The sequence below is a fragment of the Natrix helvetica genome (genome assembly GCF_964273705.1).
Source record: "Natrix helvetica genome assembly, chromosome: Z".
Taxonomy (NCBI): Eukaryota; Metazoa; Chordata; class Lepidosauria; order Squamata; family Natricidae; genus Natrix; species Natrix helvetica.
The window spans coordinates 97,399,553-97,421,983 of record NC_138554.1 but is presented as its reverse complement, the minus strand read 5'-3'; the positions used below and the strand labels follow the sequence as shown (position 1 = coordinate 97,421,983).

Sequence of the window (22,431 nt, the reverse complement as noted above, 5' to 3'; positions counted from 1 at the left end):
GCTAAAAGTTATACCCTTTTTAATGGAATTTCCTTTTTTTTAACATTTCCACATTTTCTATTCAAAAATATCATTTAGAAGTTATAAAGTGGACCATCTTTCTTTTGAAAGTGAATCAATATTTTGAAGGGAAGTTCTCGAAAGATCCTGATTAATTTGAAAACAACATTGAGACTTCTACAGTCTTTTCTAAAATTATTCATTTCTAAAGTTTTGTCACTCAAATAAAACAAAAATTCCAGCATTACACTGGCCAGCATGCATCTACTAACTGAACCAATCAGTGAATCTTCTCTTTTAGCAATACACACAGGACAACACGTAATGAAAAAGGATGTTAACTGGATACAGCTACTGAGGAAAGTTTCTCTAGAAAGACGAATATTTCCTCCCAAATTCGGCAATATGGTGAGATTATCTTTCAAGGCTTGAAGAGTTCTATGTTCTTGTGCAAAGGCTAACATTGTCTATGGGAACTGAAATGAAAAAATAAAAAATAAAGTCTTAGTTTACAAATTACAAATGCCAATCTAAAATGCAGGAGAAATATATACATATAGCAAAATAACCAAAATGTACTGAACTTGACTTCTTATTCCTATATATGCCAAAAATTGCTTTGAAGTAATTTAGGTTCAGGAGATAGAGAAGAATATTAATATCTAAGCTGACTTTTTTACTTTTAGAAGAACATTTGCTGAAATGGGAATATTAATGTGGGGGGAAAAAACATGAAGACTCACTTCGTTTGAAGAATTTAATTTCTGTATCTACACAGTCATAAAAAAGGTCTTCTATTTCTGAAGAATCAAGAATCTCAGAGCTAGAGAGTATGCCTTCCATTGCTTCCAAGCCCTGTTTTTCAAGGCTTAACATTATTCTTCTTAATGTCTGACCTTTTTCCTAAGGAATGCAAAGGCCAATAGGAAATACTGATTAAAAGGATTTAAGCTGCAATCTTATACAAATGCTTACAAATGCATCCATATAAAAAATCTCAAGAAACGAAAAAGTATGAAATGCTGTGCATTAACTTTACATATAATAAAATTTAACAAATTATAATCCAGACTTTCCTAACTTGGTTACTTCCAGATTTTGCAACATTCAGAATTATCAAAAAGTGTGTAAGAACTGCAATTCCTACAATTCCATGTCAAAATTCTGAAAGTTGCTGACTAAACACATGGAAGATGACCAGTTGGAGAAGATTGGAGTATATAGCAAGAAATATACTTCAATCAGAATAGAGCTGGAAGGGATCTTGGAGGTTTTTTAATCCAAACCCCTGTTCAAGCAAGAGAACCTATACCATTTCAAACAAGTGGCTGTCCAATGTCTTCTTAAAAACCTCCAGTGATGAAGCACTGACAATGTCTGAAGGCAATCTGTTCCACTGGTTAATTGTTCTCATTGTTAGGAAGTTTCTCCTTAATTCCAAGTTGCTTCTCTCTTTAATTAGTTTCCGACCATTGTTTCTTGTCTTGCCATCTGGTGCTTTGTAAAATAAGTTGGCTCCCCTAGTCTTTGTGGCAGCCCTTCAAATATTGGAATACTGCTATGATATCACCTATAGTTGTCCTTTTCTCTAGACTAACCATACCCAATTCCTGCAACCATTCTTCATGTGTTTTAGTATCCAGGCCTTTAAAATAATCTTAGTTGGTGTTCTCTGCACTTTTTCCAAAATCTCAAACATCTTTTTTGTAATGTGGTAACCAAAACTGGATCCAGTATTCCAGGTGTGATCTTACTAAGAATTTATAAAGCAGTACTAATACATAACATGATTTTTATTCTATGTCTCTACTTATACAACCGAGAACTCTATGCCGCTGCACACTACTGGCTTATATTTAAATGATTATAAAAACACTTTCACATGAAAGAGATTAGGACAAATGGGAATTCCCTTAGAAAAACTCTATTTTTTTCCAATAATTTCTCTAATTTTTTTCAGCTATAATTGGGGGGGAGGGGGGAAGCAAGCATCTTACTTTGAAAAACTTCCAAATTCCTCTTGCCATTTGCATGCATTGTCCTTTAATTGACAATACTTAAAATTATAAAAGGAAAAAATGGTGGCATCTTAGGAAGAACAATTGTAGTATTATTTTTTTTGACAAACCCGCTATTCATTCATGTATCTATTGAGATTCTCAGTCATCCAAGTCGTCGTCGTCCCAAAGGTGCTTTTTTCAAGAGGCACTGGGCTTTCTGTTTTTTCTTTGAAGACGTTGCACTTCTTGTCCAAGAAGCTTCTTCAGCTCTAACTGGATGGTGGAGAATGGAGTGATTTATACTCCTTACAGACAGTAGTTAAGGTCACCTGGATGTTTATCTGTGTCATCAGGGTCACCTGAGTGGTGCAAATTGGTGTGGAGCCTTCTTGGAACTGTTGAAAGGACTCTAGAAAGTCCAGTTGCCTTTTGAAAAAAGCACCTTCGGGATATTCATTCATTCATTCAGTTTCTATGGCTGCCCATCTCCTATAGTGCACATGCTCACTTGAAAAAAAAGTTATTGAAGATACTATTGTAAGCATTTCAGATATAAATACAGATATAAATAAATCTTTGCTTAGTGATAGTAATTGGAACTGGGATATCTGTAAAACATAATGTCATATCACCATGCTAGCTTGCATCAGCAGTTCCAGCAGCCTCAATTGCCATCTTTAAGTGAGTAATGTGCAATCTCAGCAACCCATGATCACAGGAATGCCTTTCGCAACCACCTGCCACTTCCTCATTGGCTTTGCTTGTCAGAAATTGGTAGTGAACGTTGCAAATATTGTTCACGTGATTGCAGGTTGCTGCAACATTATAATAGTGAGCCAGTTGCCCAGCATTCAAATTGTGATCATGTAACGGGGGATACTGCAACAGCCACAACTATGAGGACCTATTGTAAGTATCCTTGTTCAGCCCTATTGTACTGTCACTGAACAAGTAGACATTAAGTTAGGACTACATGTAGTGCTGTATTGGACATGCATGCTGGAAAAAAGCAGTTGGAGATAATATTGTTAAGTATTTCACCTATCAGTATAAAGATACAGTAATTATAGAAGATAACATTCAGTTTTTAACTATATGTGGAAAGTTTCTTTTCTTCTATTACAATGCATGCCTCTTTCTGATTACAAAAAACATCAACATGTATAATATAGAATTAAGCTATCTAGAATTATGCAAAGAAGCAATCAGCAATAAAAGGAGCACAACCTTAATATATTTTATAGAAGTATAAGAGAACTGCTTTTAAAATGCAAACCTGGACTGAACAATCAGTTTAGTAATAATTAATATTCTAAAATCGAATTGGAAGCCTTACCTCATCACTGTCTAAGATTAATCGGGCCTGCTGTTGCGCCTTGTACAGTTCATGTCTGCGATCAGGTTTCTCCTGAAACTGAGGATTTTTTTTCACAGGATCTTCACTACCAAAAATGGGTGATTGAATTTTAGGTACCATTTTCATACCATCCACAAAGATAAAAGGTTTAAATATAGACCTGAAAAAGGTTGTATGAATGGCCAACTGAGTAATTATAGTTACAGATTACATTGTCACCTAGCACCTTTTCCTACAAACAAAAACAACCTACCCAAAATAAATCTGAGCATATCAATTGCATTAAAGAATAGGGTAAATGTATGCAATGCTTTTGACAAACTGTATTTACTTTTGCTTATAATTATATTAAATCTTAAATAATCATGTTAGGACATTTTTATTGCCACTGATCACTTTTTTAATTGGTCTGTTTTGTCACACTATTCTGCACAAATTAACAGCAACTTTATGTCACATAAACTATCCCTTCAAGGATATAGGCTTTTAATATTGCAATTTTCTGTATGGAGTTGCTCATATCAACTGGAATAGACTCTGTGCTACTTTTAAGAATTGTGTGCAGTGCCCTTTTGCTGCTTCTGAATCCTTCTTCCTTTGAAATATCCTGTGATTAGAACTAATGTCTGGAATTCACAAAACTTTTGGTTCAAATTTCTATTACATCTAAAAATAAATTTAACATAATTTCCAATTAAAATATTTTTTGATGTTTTAAATACAAAAATCTTGCAAGTAATGGACAAATTACAATGCTGGATATATGCCAATATGATATTTCTTGATGTATTATAAAGGTTAAAGGTTTTCTCTGTCCAGTCATGACCGATTCAAGGGGTTGGTGCTCATCTCTAATTCTTGGCCAAAGGAACCTGTGTTATCTGAGAGATGGTTCCATTATCATGTAGCCAGCATGAAGTAAGAAACAAAGTAATCTTCCCACTGAAGCCGTGCCTATTTACCTACTTGCGTTTTCCTGCTTTCGAATTGTTAGCTGGGCAAGAGCTGTGGCAAGTAATGGGAGCACAGTCTTTGGATCTCAAACCTGGGCTGGTGACTTTTTGGCTGACAAGCACAGTGTCTTAAAGCACTGAAACATTACTCCACCCCTTTTGCATTATACTTTTGTATAAATGTTCACCTATTTGCCTTTAGCAAGAAAAATCCAAACAGTTATATTCACAGAAAGAAAAGATAAAGATGCAGGAAATGCTGACATGGCTAAATTACACATAAGCAAAGTTATTACCAAAAGAAAAAAATATTAATACAGTTCCAATGAAAACTTACCAATATACTAAAAAGGTTACCAGTTATTCCCTCCAGTCTCTCTCATTAGTTTTATACATTCATAAAACAATAGTGGCTTTATATATTTCTTTATAAATATGAGAATACCTTGCATTTTGTATCCAAAGCACAGGTGTAACTATTTATACCATTTATGTTACATCTAATAAGGTTTAGAGATTTTTAAAGAATTAGGTCTTTTCTTCAGCTTAACATAGTTGCTGCTCAATCCCAGAAGGATACATACTTCAATTAAGGAGGCTCTGATAGTGCCCTGCTCTGAAGCATCTTTAAGCTTTGGAACAAAAGTACAGCATACTTTAATGGATGTGTGCATGTTTTCTAAAACAACCCCATAGTATTAGAAAAGTAAAATTTAAAAGTTGAAGTTCTAATGCAGTGCAGAACAAAGAACTCTGGTAAAAATTTAATTAACTAATGTGCATATAACTTAGATATATGAGCCCAATATAAATAAAGTAGATAAAGAGTAATAAATAGAATAAATTAAGAAGAATGAAGCAGCCTTGATATCCCAGGATCCGTTGCAGGCAATCTACAGGAAAATAGCTAACACAGCTGAGGTATTTAAATGGACAATACAGTAGATCAAATCCGCTAACACAGTATTTCTCAAACTTAGCAAACTGAAGATGTGTAGACTTCAATTCTCAGAATTCCCAAGGTAGCATGCGAGAATTCTGCGAGTTGAAGTCCACACATCTTAAAGTTGCTAGAATTGAACAACACTGAGCTCATCTATCCTTTTTTTCCACTCTTACAAAGATGCCTTTACTCAACTACTGTTAGATTTAAATTAGCAGCTGCAAAAATAAGCCCAGAGATTTGAAAAAACAAAACAAAATGCTGAACATTTCTTTACATAATCTTATACAGAGAATAATGTATATTTTACCCATCCAAGATGTAAAATTAATTAATCTTTGAGACTATTAAAAAATGCTGGTCTTCTAACATACTTGGATGGATCTGGTGTGCCAGTGAAAAAATGAATGCATGGGGAAGTCAGATTCTGAGGTAAGATGGACACCATGCTTGCTGTTGTAAGAAAAGAGTCTGAATCCACAGAGATGCCATCAGCCTTGTTACGTAATAGGTCAATCATTGTTTCCACAGTGATGTTGCCTGGAAGAAAAACATGGAAATTGGGAATTTAGCAAGGCACGATCACTTCAGGAGGAAAAACTTTGCCAATTCATCTGGGAGGTAACAGGTTGTGTGAGACTTTTTGACTAAAATAGGGAAAAAATGAATGCGTGATGATTAAGTAGAATAGATCAGTGAAAGAAAAGTTGCAAACATAGAATAACAGGTAAAATGGACACAGAATAAGAAATAAATTAATCATCATAACTGCTGTAAAAAAAATGGAAACCACTTCTTTGTAATATTTTTCTTTCTTTTTCTTCTATTTTTTTTCTTTCTTGAAAGAAAAGGTTGCACTTTGATTTTCTTTTATTTTTCTTACTTTATATTAGTATTAGTTTTTATCTTACTTTTTAAAAATAATACATATAATTTTATATATTTATATAATACATAATTGTATATGTATATCAGGGGTGGGCTTCAAAAATTTCAGTAATGGGTCCTCTGCCCAGGTGCTGGGTGGGCATGGGCATGGCCTAGTCGGCCTCCTGCACCACAGCAGGGGGGAGCATTTGGAGGTTCTCCGAACCAGCCATAATGTTAGCAACGGATTCCCCCGAACCCAGGTGAACTCATAGCAGCCAACCCCTGATGTATGTGTGTGTGTGTGTGTGTGTGTGTGTGTTCATATGTATATGAAACTGCTTGCTTCAAAACCATCCATACACAATGCAATATGGTTATTCTCTATTTATTGCCAAGAGACAAAGGAAAAGATCCAGCAGTGTCCACAGATATATCAAAAATAGGAAAAAAGCAAGTTGCAATAATACATGCAGGGAAAGAGGCGGGACATCAAAGAAATCTCCCTTTCATACATATGCCTGTAAAGGAATTGTGATTTATAAAGATTTTTCCGGCGCCCTTATGTATGTGTGCCTAATCTAAGCAACCTCCCAGATTTTGTGCAATCTCCAGCTGCCACCAACTTTCAATATGACATCATTCTTTTTCAGGCCCCTAATATAGTTCATAAAGCCCAAGTAAGACCCTTCCTTAGCTTGCAAATGCTTGTGCCCCAGATCTAACTGAAGGTTCCTCTATTATATAACTCATTCTCTCAAATATCACTTTTAACATTGCAACCTAATATTGAGGGTAAAGTTAAACAGAATTATTAGAATTCAGAAAAGAGCAAGGGCCACAAAATAGATGCAAAATGTAATGTGGTGTGGTTTTATCAATTCCTCTTTTTAGACAATTGGAATTCATCCTTCTCTGCAGGATGAATTTGCAACTTTTCTATCATTTGCTATTTAATCAACTGGTCAACACAATAAAGATTATTTCTAAATTTTCTGAGGAATTGTTCAATCTTCTCCTATGCAAAGGGTGTTGAATTCCTTGCATGAGATCATTACCTGGATAGGACCTGGCATTCTCTGTTCCAAGTTTCTTTTGTGCCCTTTTATGCATACATTATCTAATTTATTCTCTCTAAAAATTTTGCCCTTGGTAGTAATAAATTGTCAAGTTGCCCTCCTGCTCTAATCTTGTACTTTTGAATCAGACTATGGGCAACAAAATTACTTGCCTTCTTGCTTTTTTAAGATCTCCTTCCCCAAACAACAATTTGAACAATCATCAACTTGGGAAAATACTTCAGCAAAATTGAACTCCTTATCTGTGCTCCACCATCCTTTACTTTCTGCATAACTTCTAAGCTCAGGGTGCTCTGCGTCGATTTTTGTAGTTAAGGACAGACAGTTGCAAATGCACTTCACTCCGTCTATAGAAACAAAAATAAAACATCTAAATAAAATATGGCATTAAAAAAACTAAAGTGAGATCCAATTTGCATTTTAAAAAACCCTATTAGCTAAGTGCTAATGTTGTAACAGATTTAGAAGAGTCCCTCCACTGAATTGTGCAAAGCAGTGACAAACTGATTCTTTGTCACCGCTGTTTTTATAATAAATAGCAAAACTTCTCTCCATTCACTCAAGTGTCTGTCACATTTAAGGAAGGTAGCAAAAATAGATGCACAGAGTGGCTAGATTGATTTGCAAATATGCAGATATACCTAATATATAAATCCCATTCAGAAAAATAATCAACATACTTGCTTCTATAATAAAACATGCTTAGCAGTTTATAAGCCAAGATAGGAGACTGGCTTCAAACTTCCTTGTCTGGTTAGAAAGAACAAAAGTATAATCCAAGCTTCAAGATGGAACAAAAGAGGCTTGCCTGGCTAAGGCTAAATGAAGTTTATTTTGCCTCACTCTTTCTAGTTAAAAAGATTTAATCTTAAGGCAGAGAACAGGGAGACTACTGGAGAGGTGTAATGGAAGTTATGGATGAGGGAAAGAGATGCTGCCTAGGGAAAAATCAAACAAGAAAAGTCACTTAAGGATCACTTAAGGTCACTTAAGTTCATGGTCACTTAAGGATCAGAGAAAGAAACTTAGGAAGGAACACCCCACCCCACCCCAATTGATTAGATGGTTAAAATGGTGATGGGAAGAGTTTGTACAGTCAGACTTGCAAGATTCTGTTACTGTGATGTAGCCTAATAATAAAGTAACTTTAGCTCATCTAGTTGTGTTTCCTGAATGGTTATCTAAGAAGGACACAGAAAATGTGAATGAGAATAAGAGAGAGAAAAAATGAACTGAACAAGCCAGAAAGAGAACTGGTAAGAACTTCAAGAATAGTTCTTACTACAAATGGCAAAACTCTGAAAAATGGAGAGCAGTAACATCAGGTAGATGGAGAAGTAAACTGCCTAAGACTGTGGTTGAAAACAATGCATTGGGGTGAGGTAGAGGCAAAAATTTAGGTTGGCAGGGAAACATCAGAGAAGCTAGGCCGATATGTGTGTGGTGTGTGGTATGTGGGTGTGTGAAGCCAACTGATTTGCCTCTATCTATTGGCTATTGATTTAGTGAAAGTCAGAGAAAAACTCTTTTCACACTTTAGTTCTAAATGATTAATTTTTAGAAACAATTTGAAGACCCTTACACCAGTCATTTTACTCTACAGTTATTTTTGAACTCAGGTCCATTTTATTTTTTGACTTTCAGATTTGAGGATTTCTAACTTCTATTTTATAAGCTGTCTAGAGAACTCCAGTTGGGTGGTGAAACAAAAATACAAGTATATATAAGAAATAAAATCTGAATTTATACAGTGTCACATTGGAAATTCACATTTTATAATATTTTCTTATAAGTAATAGATGGGGATAAAAATTAAAGCAGACCTATAATTTTCTCTGCTGCCCAATACTTTCCAATAGTATCCAACACCCAGGCTTCTTTTCTGTCTACTATCAGATAAGCAGACAGGAAAGTATGGCATGTATTTCCATCTTCATAGTAATTTCCACCTTGACCATATTCTTCCAGCAGCGAGACAATGACATCCAAGGCTTCTTTAGCAGTTGAACCTCTTTCAAGCCCAAGTCTGGGAAAGGAATAAAAAAAAGCTACCTTAGTTACAGAAGCACTTAGAATTTATCTTTAATTTATATACAGAAAAGAAGAAAACAATGTAGCTGTCTATTGAGTAATTAAGTAAAGTCTAAGCAGTGTTTTTCAAACTTGGCAACTTGAAGATGTATGGACTTTAACTTCCAGAATTCCTCACCTAGCATGCTAATTGCCAGGTTGAAAAAACACTGGTTTAAACAAACAATGATTGCATGTGTTTTCTGGGGAATTATTGGTACTGTAAAACAGCACAAATTCAACTGTATGACAACAATGCAACAATTAGCCTCACATCTTGAAAAATACATCCTTAGCAACTATGAATGGTGGAATAAAAAAGGATTTCCCTGTCTTTGTGAATATTCTTCAAGCACAATACTCTCCATACTGATGCTGTTCATCTATGTTGGTATTATGTTAGTAAGCTCCCAGAAAGCAAAACCAGCATCTTGTTCAACAGAGGTTGAGCAAATCTATCTTGGCTATTTCCTGGAGCCCTAATCTGTATCACCTGTAGATCAGCTTTATGAAAAAGAGAAAAGGGAGGAAGAGAAGGAGAATAATTTTGTAGTGGAAAAGTGGCAGTCAGAGGAAAAGAGTAAATTCCTAAAATTGTTTACTATTTTTAAAAATGCTGCTGGATAATTTGAAATCTGTTCCAGATAGATTTGCAAATTGTTGTCTTCCAGATGGGCAGGCTGTTGGATAAACATTAATAATTTGTGGTTCATTAAAGTGCTTCAATGAATAAAATAGCTTACTGAACAAAATTCTATTTAACAAAAGAAGGATGCAGAAATACAAGCTACTGACTTTTTTTTAAAGTGCCAAGAACAGTCTGATTAGCAGTTTGGAGTTATAATGAATTTGGGTTACAAGAAAATATATCAAATATAATTACTATTAATCTAGGACGAAACAATGGAGGGAATGAATTTCTATGTGTGTAAGGGAGGGAGGGAGGATGGATGGATGGATTTTCTGGGTCTGTAAGCTGATCTCAGAGAATATGTACCTTTAGCTGCTAGATCTTCCCCATGAATTAAAAAAAAACATTAATATACTATAATACACTGATTGAACAGAATATTGCTAGTTTAGGGTTGAACTGTGGGCTTCATAAAGTCTGGAATAAGAGTTACACTTTGTATATAATCTTCATGTATAATCTTCAAATACACTTCATGTGCATCACTATATTTGAATGTATTTTGGTTTTAAAACAGAGTGACCAATGCAATAATATTACCAAAAGTACGTACGTACGTACGCACGTACTTACTTACTTACTCTATTGAGGGGCAAATGACATGGGTTTTGTAATTTGTTAACTAACATACTTTGTATTTCAATTTGATTTATTTATCATTTTAAAATGATGTTCAGGTTTATTAGCTTTTAACATTCTTAAACTGATAAACAAGCTGTAGACTAGCTCCAGATAAGAAAAAGTTTGTTAGTACAAATTGGGGTGGTCTGGTTTATTTCTTTTGTGAACTTCAAACAACCTTTTCCCTCCAATTATACCCTTTATCATGTAAGACCTCATTTTAGTGAACATGTGTGATATTATGGGATGTAAATATATAACATGTTTGACTTAGAGGTGATATGCTGCTGTTCGCACCAGTTTGCCTGGTGGCGGCAGTGCGAGGCTTTGCCCACTCACCCTGATGTCATCACTGACCTTCTGCGCATGCTACCGAACCAGTAGTGAAGAGAATAGAATACCATTACTGGTTTGACTACATGTAATGATTGCCTATGCAAAAGGGAGGTTACTTTTACCCTGTCCAATCAACTTTCCCCTAGCATTTTCTTTGTTGTGTTAACTATAAAAAAGAGGGATGCATAGGGTTCAAGGTTTTCTTCCTTCCTTTTTCATTGCAAGATCTCATTTTATCAAGGTACCCTAATAAATTGCTTTTAAATTATCTTCCAGCTCAGATGCTTATTGGGAAGGTAAACTGAGGTAGAACCTAGGGCCAGATTTGGCTTTCTCTGTCTGTCTGTCTTTCTATCTATCTTTCTATCTATTTCCAGTGTCTTGTATGATTTTCAAAATCACCATATCAAATGATACATTGTTTTAATCTGGTAGTATTCTGGAACAGTCCCATAAATTCCTTGTTCATAAAATGAGCGTCTCACCTCACAAGATCCATTCCTAGGAGAGCTTCAGTTTCAGAGGCTGCTTCTCTGGCTAGCACAGCTTCATTAGCAATGAAGACTCCATGTTCATTGGCTCCCATTTCAGCCCCCCAGAGCCAGGAAGGTCTGCTCAGTATAACAGCATTTGTCTTAGGTACTTGATCTATTTCAATGTATGTGCACTGTATGGAAAAAGGAGATTCATTTATTTATTTAATAAATGTTATCCCACCTTTATTACTTTATAGTGATTCAAGGCAGCAAACATTCATCATGCTGCATCTTCGTCCTCTTTTTCCCTGCAACCTTGTGAGGTGGGTTGGCCTTAGAAAGTGACTGGCCCAAAGCCAGACAGATGGTTCTCATGGCTAAAACAAAACTAGAACTCACGGTCTCCAAATTTCCAAGCCATTAGTTTACTAGATCAAATTATTACTCAGTCTTCATCTTAAAATGTTAATGTCATTTTAGATTTTGGACTGGACTACATATAATTTTTATCTTAATAAACACTAAAGCATTCAGGTTTTCATGAAATTCCTAATAAATTCTTCCGCGACCTGCAATGTTCAAAATCCCCAGTTACAATGGCTAAATTCTAGGAATTGCTGTCTGAACATCATAAGTGAAACTAGTTTAGAGAAAGCCATTGTATTGTAGTTTATTATCTTATTATAATTAAGTATGAACTACATAAGCAGCCTTAAAGAGTCATAAGAGGGGCTAGGTGACTTTTGCCTACAATCTTTTTAAATATTTAAAGATTAAAGTTTTCAAATGCATTCATGATCTTAACACGTAACTCCTGATGTGTTGAGGTCATGAATGCATTATTATATACTTTATTCATTAAACATGAAACTCAGCCAATTGAACATTCAAAAATGCATTACAAATACCAGTGACTGGTGCTAATGGTTGATACAGTTTGCTGCCAGGATCCTAGATATCAACCAATACTTATAAATATAAGATGTTCCGAGTAGCACAGTTTTTTGCAGTTCCGCTGGTGTTATTGCAGGAAGCTGCAATTTTTGGATGTATCTTGTAAAATTCTTGGGCATGGTGTCAAGTGCCCCGATGACAATGGGTATCACTGTTACATGCTTTATCCATAGCTGTGTAGTTTCGATGGCCACATCACGATATTTCATTATTTTTTCTAGTTCTTTTTCTTCGACTCTGGCATCTCCAGGAACAGCAATATCAATAAACTGTACACTTCGGCCCTCTACAACCGTGATATCTGGCGTGTTGTGCTCCAAATGACGATCCGCTTGTATTCAAAAGTCCCACATAATCTTCACCTTCTCATTTTCGATAACTTTTTCCACTTTATGTTCCCATGACTTTCTGGATACAGGTAAATCATATTTTTAACATAGTGATCAGTGGATTAATTTAGCAACTCGGTCATGTAATCATGCTTTGTAATCAGTTTGTGCATTCACATATTAAATGTGAAACAGTTTCGACGTTATTGCAAAGTCAGCAGTTTGGGTTGTCAGTAGATTTTTGTATCTTCGCTTTCATGGCATTAGTTTGTAGTGCTTGTTCTTGAGCAGCCAGTATTAAACATTCCGTTTCTTTCTTGATAGTTCCCATCTTAAGCCATGTCCGTGTCAAGTTGACATCACATTTTCCTTCAATGTTTTTCAAGTGCTGTCCATGCAAAGCTTTGGTTTTCCATCTATTTAATCTGTCATCCAGCTGTTTTTCCTTATATTCTGCCTTTGTTTCTGTTGTTTTTATGATGTTTTCTGTTTTCACAGCCTGCAGCAATTGTTCTGTATTTTGGTTCACATAATCATTCAAACTTCGGTTTTCTTCTTCTACAGTTTGATGGATTTGCAACAGCCCCCTGCCCCCTCTTTTTCTTGGCAGGTACAACCTGTCGATGCCACTTCGTGGTTGTAAGGCGTGGTACATATTCAAAAGTTTGCGTGTTTTCCGGTCCAAGTTTTCAAGTTTAGCCAGAGTCCAGTTGATGATTCCAGCTGAGTAACTGCCCATGTATTAATGGCTTTAATTATGTTTCCAGCATTCAGCTTTGATTTTAATATTTTGCGGACCCTCCTGATGTATTCCTTTCGCGTTGACTCTTTGACTTTTCCATTCAAGATGTTGTCTGCTTCCAATATGCCTAGGTATTTGTAACCATCATCCTTTGGTAATGCTTTCACTATATTTCCATTTCCCAGTTCTATTCCTTCTGTTTTTTTCCATTTTCCTTGCTGCATGGATAATATAGCACATTTTTCAAGCCCAAAGTTCAAGCCCAAAGTTTTTATTATTATTATTAATATTATATTTATAATAATATTATATTTATAATAAAATCTGGATAGCTGAATCTATAATCTCAATGCTGAAGAACCAAACATGCCTATGAATAGACTACCCTTTTTAAAAAGGCTCTAAAATTGATCATCTGAGACAAGTGAATTTATCTAATCACATTACTGAAGATCCAACAGCCACATAAATTCAAACTACTGAAATACTTATGGTGTTTTTCTACAGATTTATACAGAAGATTTAAATATATCACAATCTGTCTTTGAAAAATAGGAATATCGCTGTTATGATGAACATATTGATATCTGATAAAGAAGATCTGTTAATCTCTGTTAACTGTACACTGTCTCAGATAAACAGAACCAACTGGGGACAGACAATTGGAAGGAAGGAAAAGAAAAATAGTATTTTAAGATGCTCTACAAGTGTTTCAACCATTTTCAAAAATATTTTGCCAGAACCTCAAATATTTTTATTTACCTCAACTTTACTTCCTGGATCATAAGTAGCAGCAGCAAAATAAACTACCTCCTGAACTTCATCACGGGGACGTGCAGAATTTTTTCCAACTACTACATGGCCATTTTTAGTAGATGGTGGAAATGCAACAAAACAGTAACTGGGAGGTGCTACATCCATCCTAAAACATAAAAGGTACAAGTATATATTAAAGATATGAGCTTGCCTTATTTCAGGATTAGAACCTGTAATAGAACTGGCTGCACAAATTCAGATACAGGATTTTTTTTTATTCATTTAAAACTATTTATTTGACAACTGCATATAACCTTATGCTAACCATGATTGATTGGATGGATATGAGAGTAATTGCTATTTTCTGGCTATAAAAGGAATTAGCACATGAAAACTGAGGACACAATTCAGTTTTATTGATTATTGTTTTGAGTCATTATGCCTGCCTTGATAGTTTATCCCAAGATAAAATACCTGTATCACTTTTGATGTATGCCATATCAAACAAAAGATAATGGCCAGAAAACAAACTCTCATTCTTTAAGATTAATGAAGTGACAACTTGCAACAAATTTTTCATTGTCAAGAGCAAAATGCTCTTGGATAGATGATGTATATTAATTTCAAGGGCAATTGACTGTATACAGGAATGCTACTTTTTCCACTGTGAAAAAAAAATTGCTCAGCAAATGCCTTTGTCATTACTATGACGATATGCTTAACATATTCAGTATGCTAAAATATAGTTTTGATTAATATGAAGGTGTATTATTTTTCATCAACTCACTCTGTCAAGATAAATCCCAAATAGAGTTTGTATGTAAGGTTGTCTTCAAGACTGGAATGGCTGGGGATGAATGCTAACCTCAACCTGAATTAAGAATAATACAAGAAATGAACAAAATTTGTTTATTTTTTTCCTTCTCTAAATTCTACCTGTAATCCAAGGCTTCTTTTCACATGCTTTCAAGAAACCCAGAGACACGTAAAAGTTATGTGCTATGAAACTGGGATAGCTGGCAAATCTCCAACTCCTGCTTCGTTCTTGGGGTACAGCTGTTACCATAGGTTATAAATATCTTATTAAGACTGATTCTCAAGCAGAATTTCTTTGTAGTTGAGTTTTATTTTAAAATAAGGAAATGCCAGACTTGTAAAAAAAATTGCATACATTTATAGCATTAGAAATAGGCCCTCACACTGTGTAATGGCTCACCCTGAAACAAGCAAGGAAAAGGAGGAGGAGGAGTTGTCTGCCAATCAGCTTTTGTTTCAAAGGGGTCAGCCATCAACTGTGGGTGCAAATACAGTCACTAGGAAACAGCTTCTAGAAGGCCTCGAGTGTGGGAAAATCAGACTGGCTTTGCAATTTCACTGAACTGAAAAAAATGGGGGATTGCTAGTTTTTCTGACTTATTACCCTAACATTTTGGTTCCATTAACCATGCTCAGATGCTTCCACTTGTCTGTCATAGGTTAGAAATTCAGCTTACTAGAACTGATGGCCAGATTTTCTTGAATGCTGATCATGACCCTTTTTTAGGATTTCTTCAAAAGTTCAAATATAATGGCCTATGTTTTTCAGGCAACCATTTCTATGGGACCTTCCTTCTCCTCCCCCCTTTTTCTTGCTTTTAACTCAACAGAAGCCGACAGGTAGGAGCATGTATTAAACAGTATAAATAATCTCAATGACAAAATAAATAATATCCTCCACCATTATGTCTTATCTTTCAGGAAAAATGCCATTCTAAACACTGTGATGGGGATAGTGTTTGTTTATTAAATATAAATATTTTAAAAAGATGGTTATATGTTTCTGGATTCTTCACACAGTACTCCAAAACAGGTTTCACAATTAATTTAGAAGATACATACAAGCGAGCTTGTCAAAGTGTTTAATCTTACTTCATAGTAAGAAAACCAGTCTTCTAGAATCTCTATGCCTGTAGCTGTAGCACTCTTAGTAGGTGTACAGAAGCAATTCTGACTGGCTGAAAAAAAGACGGCATCTTCTGATATCCAGCCATCGCTGCCCTTTATATGCATCAATTTCACCCCTCAGCTGTGAAACTTCTGATTAAAGATACCAGGCCAACATCCTGCCCTCTGGTGGCTTTTTATGACTTACATATTTTCCTAAATTATAAAGCATTAATTTACAAATAGTGTAGATTTTATTAGAATATTACATTTGTTATAGCTAGAAATTGTACTTGCTACAAAGTGATAATTCAATTGAACTTACCAAATTTTGGGGAAGAAACTAAAAAGCACTGATCAAAATCCATTTGTGGATAAAACCAGGCAATTGTCCTCAAAATTCAATTGAATATTATTTTGCTATTAGTTAGCCAAAAAGGTTCTGCATCTCAGAAGGTGCAGACTTGTTACCGAGTCTTTCGGTTGCTTTCACACATTGCACAACAAATTTTGTTTACATTTAGCATGCTGTTGAATTTCAATCATCATAGTTTACAAACTATGAATTATCATGGAAATCCAGCCAATGTGACCTAAGTGTGAAATACATACCATGGTTACCAGTGGCCATAAGAGGATTTTGAAAACTTACTTTTAGATAGTTAAATGTATATTTAAACATATAAATCTTTTTCTACCATAGTACGTTCCAAATGTTTTAGAGTGTAACTCTTGTCATCCCAAAGGGTTATGGAATTTCCAACATGATACATCAGGAGGTACAGAGCTGAGGTGAAGCTGCCTTATACCTCATCATTTATTTCCTTCCATTTCAGGGTACATAATCTTTCAGCATGTCAGCTGAATGTTGATCGGTCCCTAATAATATGTAAAAAATGGCTCTGCAACATTCAAGGAACAATTTGGTATTCCATCATGTTCTCCTATGTTATTATGACATCCTGCATCTTCTCCAGCTAGAATTTCAAGGATGTACAAGTAATTCTCAATTTATGACCACAACTGAGCCTAAATTTCTATCGCTAAGTGAGACAGTTGTTAAATGAATTTTGCCCCATTTTATGACCTTTCTTGCCAAAGTTAAGTGAATCGTTGCAGTTGTTTAAATTAGTAACATGATTTGTTATGCGAATCTGGCTTTCCCATTGATTTTGCTTGTCCAAAGCTTGCAAAAGGGGATCACATGATCCATCATAAATATGAATCAGTTGCCAAATGTCTGAATTTAGATCACATTATATGAAGATGCTGCAACAGTTGTAAGTATGAAAAAGGGTCATAAGTCATTTTTTCAGTGACATTGTAATTTTGAATGGTCACTAAATGAATTGTAATAAGTCAAGGACTACCTGTATTGAATAATTATGCATTTCAGCTGAGAAATGGTTCTTTATAGCAGATGTTCAAAACTTGTTTTTCCCCATTGGACTGTAGAAAGGAAGATCCTGCTGGTAATATCATTTTATTTCCCCAATAAAGCTTTTCCCTTGCTTCCACACATTCTTTTGTCTCCCTTGGATACAAGATGGTGGATAGAGATCTGAGCCAGCCACATCCAAAAGCATTTTGGAAGGATTGTCTTACTAATGAAATGAAGAAATGATGGGTGGGTTATTGTAATCACTTTTCCTTTTTGCCTATTCTACATAAATGAAATGAGTTAATGCCATATTCTACACTCCAGTGCCCTTTTTGTATTCACGAGTTACTTCCAGTGATGTTCCACTTGCTTCCATTCCTTAAAACACCTATTGATTTGGAATATTTGGGACCAGGAGTGATGTTGATAAGAGTTGTGACAATTTCCCCTTTTAGCAGGTGACAAGAGGGAAATGGAAAGAGTAAACTGCTTTCTCCCTGAATTTGACTATAACATGCCAGTTTTGTCTTCTGATTCAGATGACAGCAGAACATGAAATGGGTCTCCTCAACTGGTCCACCATTAAAATGCTTCTCTGAGCAAGCAGCTCCTGCACTGAACAGGGGATTTGTATCAAGGACCCCTAAAGTCCTTTAAGATTCTAGGATTTTATGATGCAGGATTTTTTGGCGCAGGATTCTAGGATTGTATGATATGAGGAGATACAATGGGGCAGTGGTTAGAATGCAGTACTGCAGGTTATTTCTGCTGACTGCCGGCTGCAATTTGGCAGTTTGAGTCACACTAGCTCAAGGTTGCCTTCCATCCTTCTGAGATCAATAAAATTAGGACCCAGATTGTTGGGGGCAACATGCTGACTCTGTAAACCACCTAGAGAGGGCTGTAATGCACTGTGAAGCAATATATGAATCTAGGTGCTATTGCTATTGCTATATTGGACTTGTTTGATCATGCAAATTAAAACTGTATTTCCTCACAGACCTGCTCACAGGAAAGGAAGTGATTAGTTTCCTGGCATGGATAGGAAGACTAAAGAAGCAGGAAACTTCACCATTCAGAGGATGAAGTAACTGCCATCCAGATAGACCACCTGGCCAACACCGTTGGCATAGTTTTAAATTCAGAACATCAAATTCTTAACCTGGATTCATTCTCAGTATCAGCATAAGCTGTAACATCTTAAGGTTGCCAGGCCTTTATACACATCAAACACAGTATTTCCTAAGACACTGTGTTATGTCACCCAGAAGCTAAACATGAAAGGAAATAACCCACACTCTCCAGAAATTTTGAAACTGTATATTTGATACATTTTCAAGAGAACACTTTGTATCCTTAAAAAGCTGCCTCTGGATGCAAAAGAATTGTTGCTGAATATAACTGAATAGTTCTATATTTGCCAATGATTTGAAAAACACTTGACATTTGCTTTAAAGGCCTTAGTCTTACTAGTAACTATTACATTTCATTGTTTCAAAAAACAAAAATAATGAAGCGATATATGTAGACCATTAGAACAACAATTCCAAAGTTATTTTGGAAATAATAATAATAATAATAATAATAATAATAATAATAATAATAATAATAATAATAATAATAATAATAGACTCGAGCTGTTGAGCTACCAACCAGTCCCAAAGGCTGTGAATCTCACCAAAGATTAACCACATAATAATAATAATGGACAAGTCCCATAGTTAGGGACTTGTACTTCTATATTTCAAAATGTCTATGTATTATTTATGTAGTACCTCTTCTATACTTTACCCCATCATTTTGTTTTTTGATATTTCAAAAAAAGGGGCACACCGATCTTCATTCACTATTAGGCATAAGGATCCAGTTGGCAAATTAATAAGGATTAGAGAATCGGATGGGATGGGATGGAAAAGAAGAGAAGGGGAGGGGAGGGGAGAGGGGGAAAACCTGTACTTGCAAATCAGGAATTGATCCAAGGATTATACTTGGGCTTATGTGTGCTTTGCTACTAACCTATGACCCCTTTCAAGAATGGCCAGAGATCTTGTATGGATGTATAGATAGAGGACTAGGAAAACACAGTTAAAATCTTACATCCCATGGTGATCTATGACTGTAACAATCATTTATTTGATTATATGTTATCTATAATACAAATAAAAAAGCACAGCTACAAATATATTTAAAAAAGAAAAAACCTACAAATGTCATTGGGATTCACTTCAATCAAGACTTGCATAATAGAACAAATTGTTTTAAATAGATACTGGTATAGATAAGCAATGTTCTGGACACATAATCCAATTTAAGTGCAAAAAGATTGAGGAAAAAATGCCTTTAGCAGAGCTAATTAGTTATATTAAAGATTGCAATCTTTAATCTACACTGCATTCTTTACGTATCAGCAGCAAAGGCAAAGATTGAATCTAAATATACAAAAGCTTGGCTTTGAAGAATTACTGAATTAATACTGTAATGGTAATTTAAACTGAGACTGTTTAACACATTGTTTTTTCGATTATGAGCCAGGAGTATATTGCTCATAATTTTAGATTGCATCTAGCAGTTTGCAAATTGTAGCAAAGGTTCTTGTTTCAATCTGTCCCTCGCTATTATTTAAAGGCAGCCAACTGAGACAGCCTTGTAAAAATTCTTCAGATGTTATGCATATACATATCCTTCAGATTATACATACATACACACAAAGCAGTAGTCATATTGCACAAATTTCATCTCCTTAAAAGCTAAGTCATACCTGTAAATGAAAGAGAGAGATAGAGCTTATTTAACATTATGTATGATGATTATACTGATTCTGGTTCCATCAGCTGTCAAAATCAGCTAGATATTTAACATCATAATTAAATGGGCATACTGTAATAAGCAGCTACAGTCTTATCTTAAAAGACCCACTGTTCATCTTGAATTATACACAAGCTACAATTTATTCTAGTTTCAAGTAAACCCTAAAATTTGATGGAATGGGGTTTTTTCCTATCATTCTTTTATCGATTGGTGCATTCCAGACGTGTTAAGACTACAATACTTAGAAGGTCAGACAAATGGGGCCAAAACGAGAATAATAAAGGGAGTTGTCATTCCAACATATCTAGGCTGGACCATGTTGGAAAAAGCCTGTAAAGCTTCAGTGAATCAAATTTTATATTCCTCAAACTATGCTGTGGAGCATAATGTCATCTGATATTTGAGTGACAGGAAAAGATTTCTATGCATAATCATACGGGTTGCACGAAACCATGATTTGTTTGGCCCTGGTTTAGCACCTTAAGAAAAACTCTGGGGGTTGGTTCATTAAACCACACAGCACAGTATTCAGACCTAAGTCAGTGAGTTCTGACAACATGCCAAGCCAAATTAAAACTGCTTAGCCCAATGCATGAACCCAACTTAATGCTAACCCTGATCAATGCATTGAAGTAGCCATTGTGGGCCACAGACCATAGGCCTAAGCTTTTAAAATCACTTTTTGCTGGATGTGATCATCCTCACATCCTCTTGCAAAAATAACCACCTACTGTTGAGGCATCACTATCCTAAAAGCTCTGAAGCTCTTTCTGATCCTCCTGGTTTCTTTCTAGTAAAAACATCCACAAGGAAGGGAAAAATAGAAAAGGCAAATGCGATCCACAGCCTTTTCGTTTCCCCACACGGATCCGGCTGCAAAAGAGAGGAGGGGAGGAGGGAAGCCTTGCGAGACTCCCTGAGGCGATTTAGACTGGCGCTGATTGTCCATCATCCCAAAGCGCTCCGCCGCTCGGAGCTTGAAGGCTGCAGAGCTTGAAGCGAGGCCGGGCTGAAAGCGTTCACACAGGCGATGCGCAGCAGCGGGCATGCCCTTGACGCCTAGCTGGCATCATAGCGCATCCTTTCTCCCCCTTTCGGCAAGGAAGGACTCACCTCTCGGGCCACCTTCAAGACGCTTCTCCGTGGATCTTCCTCCGCCGGCGGCTGCTTCTCTTTTTGCAGACACCAGGGGGAAAGAGGCTCGGCTCCAGGTAACAGCCAGGCTCCCACCCACGTGAACAACTTCGGCAGCAGCACAGGAGAGAAAGAGGAGGGAGGGCGGACGTCAGCGACTGCTCTGCCACCTCACCACCCGGTGGCGCCGCCTTTGTCGCAGCAGTTGACGCTCGCCTTTCCTGCGCTGGGCTCAGACGGCTGGGCTGCTGCGGCGACACTAGGGCGGGCGACAGCGGGAGGAGGGGATTGGAGCTCTTTCTATCAGACAGCAGCGGAGGGGGCACCTAGGAAACATCGGCCTCGCCCAGGGTGCGGAATATGAGCGCCGCGCTTCTGAGCATGAACAAAGTGAAATCTCAAACCAAGTTGCTAAGTAGGAGGGAAAGGTAGAAATAATAACATTATTTCCCTCTCTTTCCCGAACCCTCAAAGGTGGGTTGATGTTAATGATTTGTCTAAAGCCCGGTGTTAAGACGCCATTGACTATCATTGCCAGCCCCTGATTGGTTGAGACCGAGGAGCCAGCTGGCGGGAGAATGCAGCCATTCTATTGGTTCAGCGTCTGACAGAGCTGTCAGTTGTCAAATGTTGCTGTTTGCCTGTTCGAGGTTTGCCTTACTTTTTGCCATGTTAAACTGTTAATAAAGGTTGTGTTAGCTTCAGGTTGCCTGCCTTGCCTCACTTCCTGCCTGTCTGTTCTCCCTACAGAACACAGGCGACAAGGGTGGGATTAGGATGGAGGTAAAGGAAAAGCGAAGTCACTAATAAGAGCTGCCCCAAGTTACAGGCGACAAGACATTGCTCCAAGCCTAATTCCTCAGTTCCGTCCTTCTAAGAAAATTCACGGCATTCAGCCCGGCCATTGAAACATGGGATGCCTACCTCGAGCGGTTCGAGTGCTTCCTGGAGGCAAACAACTTCACCGGTTTGTCCAAGGGCCGTAAAAGAGGATATTTTCTCAGTGCATGT

At 36.4% G+C, this 22,431-nt stretch overlaps 1 protein-coding gene across 3 annotated transcripts; it reads right to left on the bottom strand.

Annotated features, from left to right (window-relative positions):
• Positions 1-305: 305 nt before the first annotated feature.
• Positions 306-21,578, bottom strand: SCRN1 (secernin 1). 3 transcript variants are annotated; one of them, XM_081969846.1, is made up of 9 exons: positions 21,400-21,578; positions 14,181-14,340; positions 11,403-11,584; positions 9,023-9,225; positions 7,352-7,546; positions 5,628-5,793; positions 3,337-3,442; positions 744-903; positions 306-476 (listed from the first exon to the last, which is right to left on the bottom strand). In XM_081969846.1, exons 2-9 carry the CDS (start codon positions 14,337-14,339, stop codon positions 439-441), a joined length of 1,209 nt encoding a protein of 402 aa, XP_081825972.1. In that variant the 5' UTR covers position 14,340; positions 21,400-21,578; the 3' UTR covers positions 306-438. The 3 variants fall into 3 exon arrangements, with proteins under 3 accessions (XP_081825972.1, XP_081825971.1, XP_081825973.1); XM_081969845.1 differs by having other exon boundaries at positions 3,337-3,517; positions 21,400-21,576; XM_081969847.1 differs by lacking the exon at positions 744-903 and having other exon boundaries at positions 340-476; positions 3,337-3,517; positions 21,400-21,576.
• Positions 21,579-22,431: the final 853 nt, after the last annotated feature.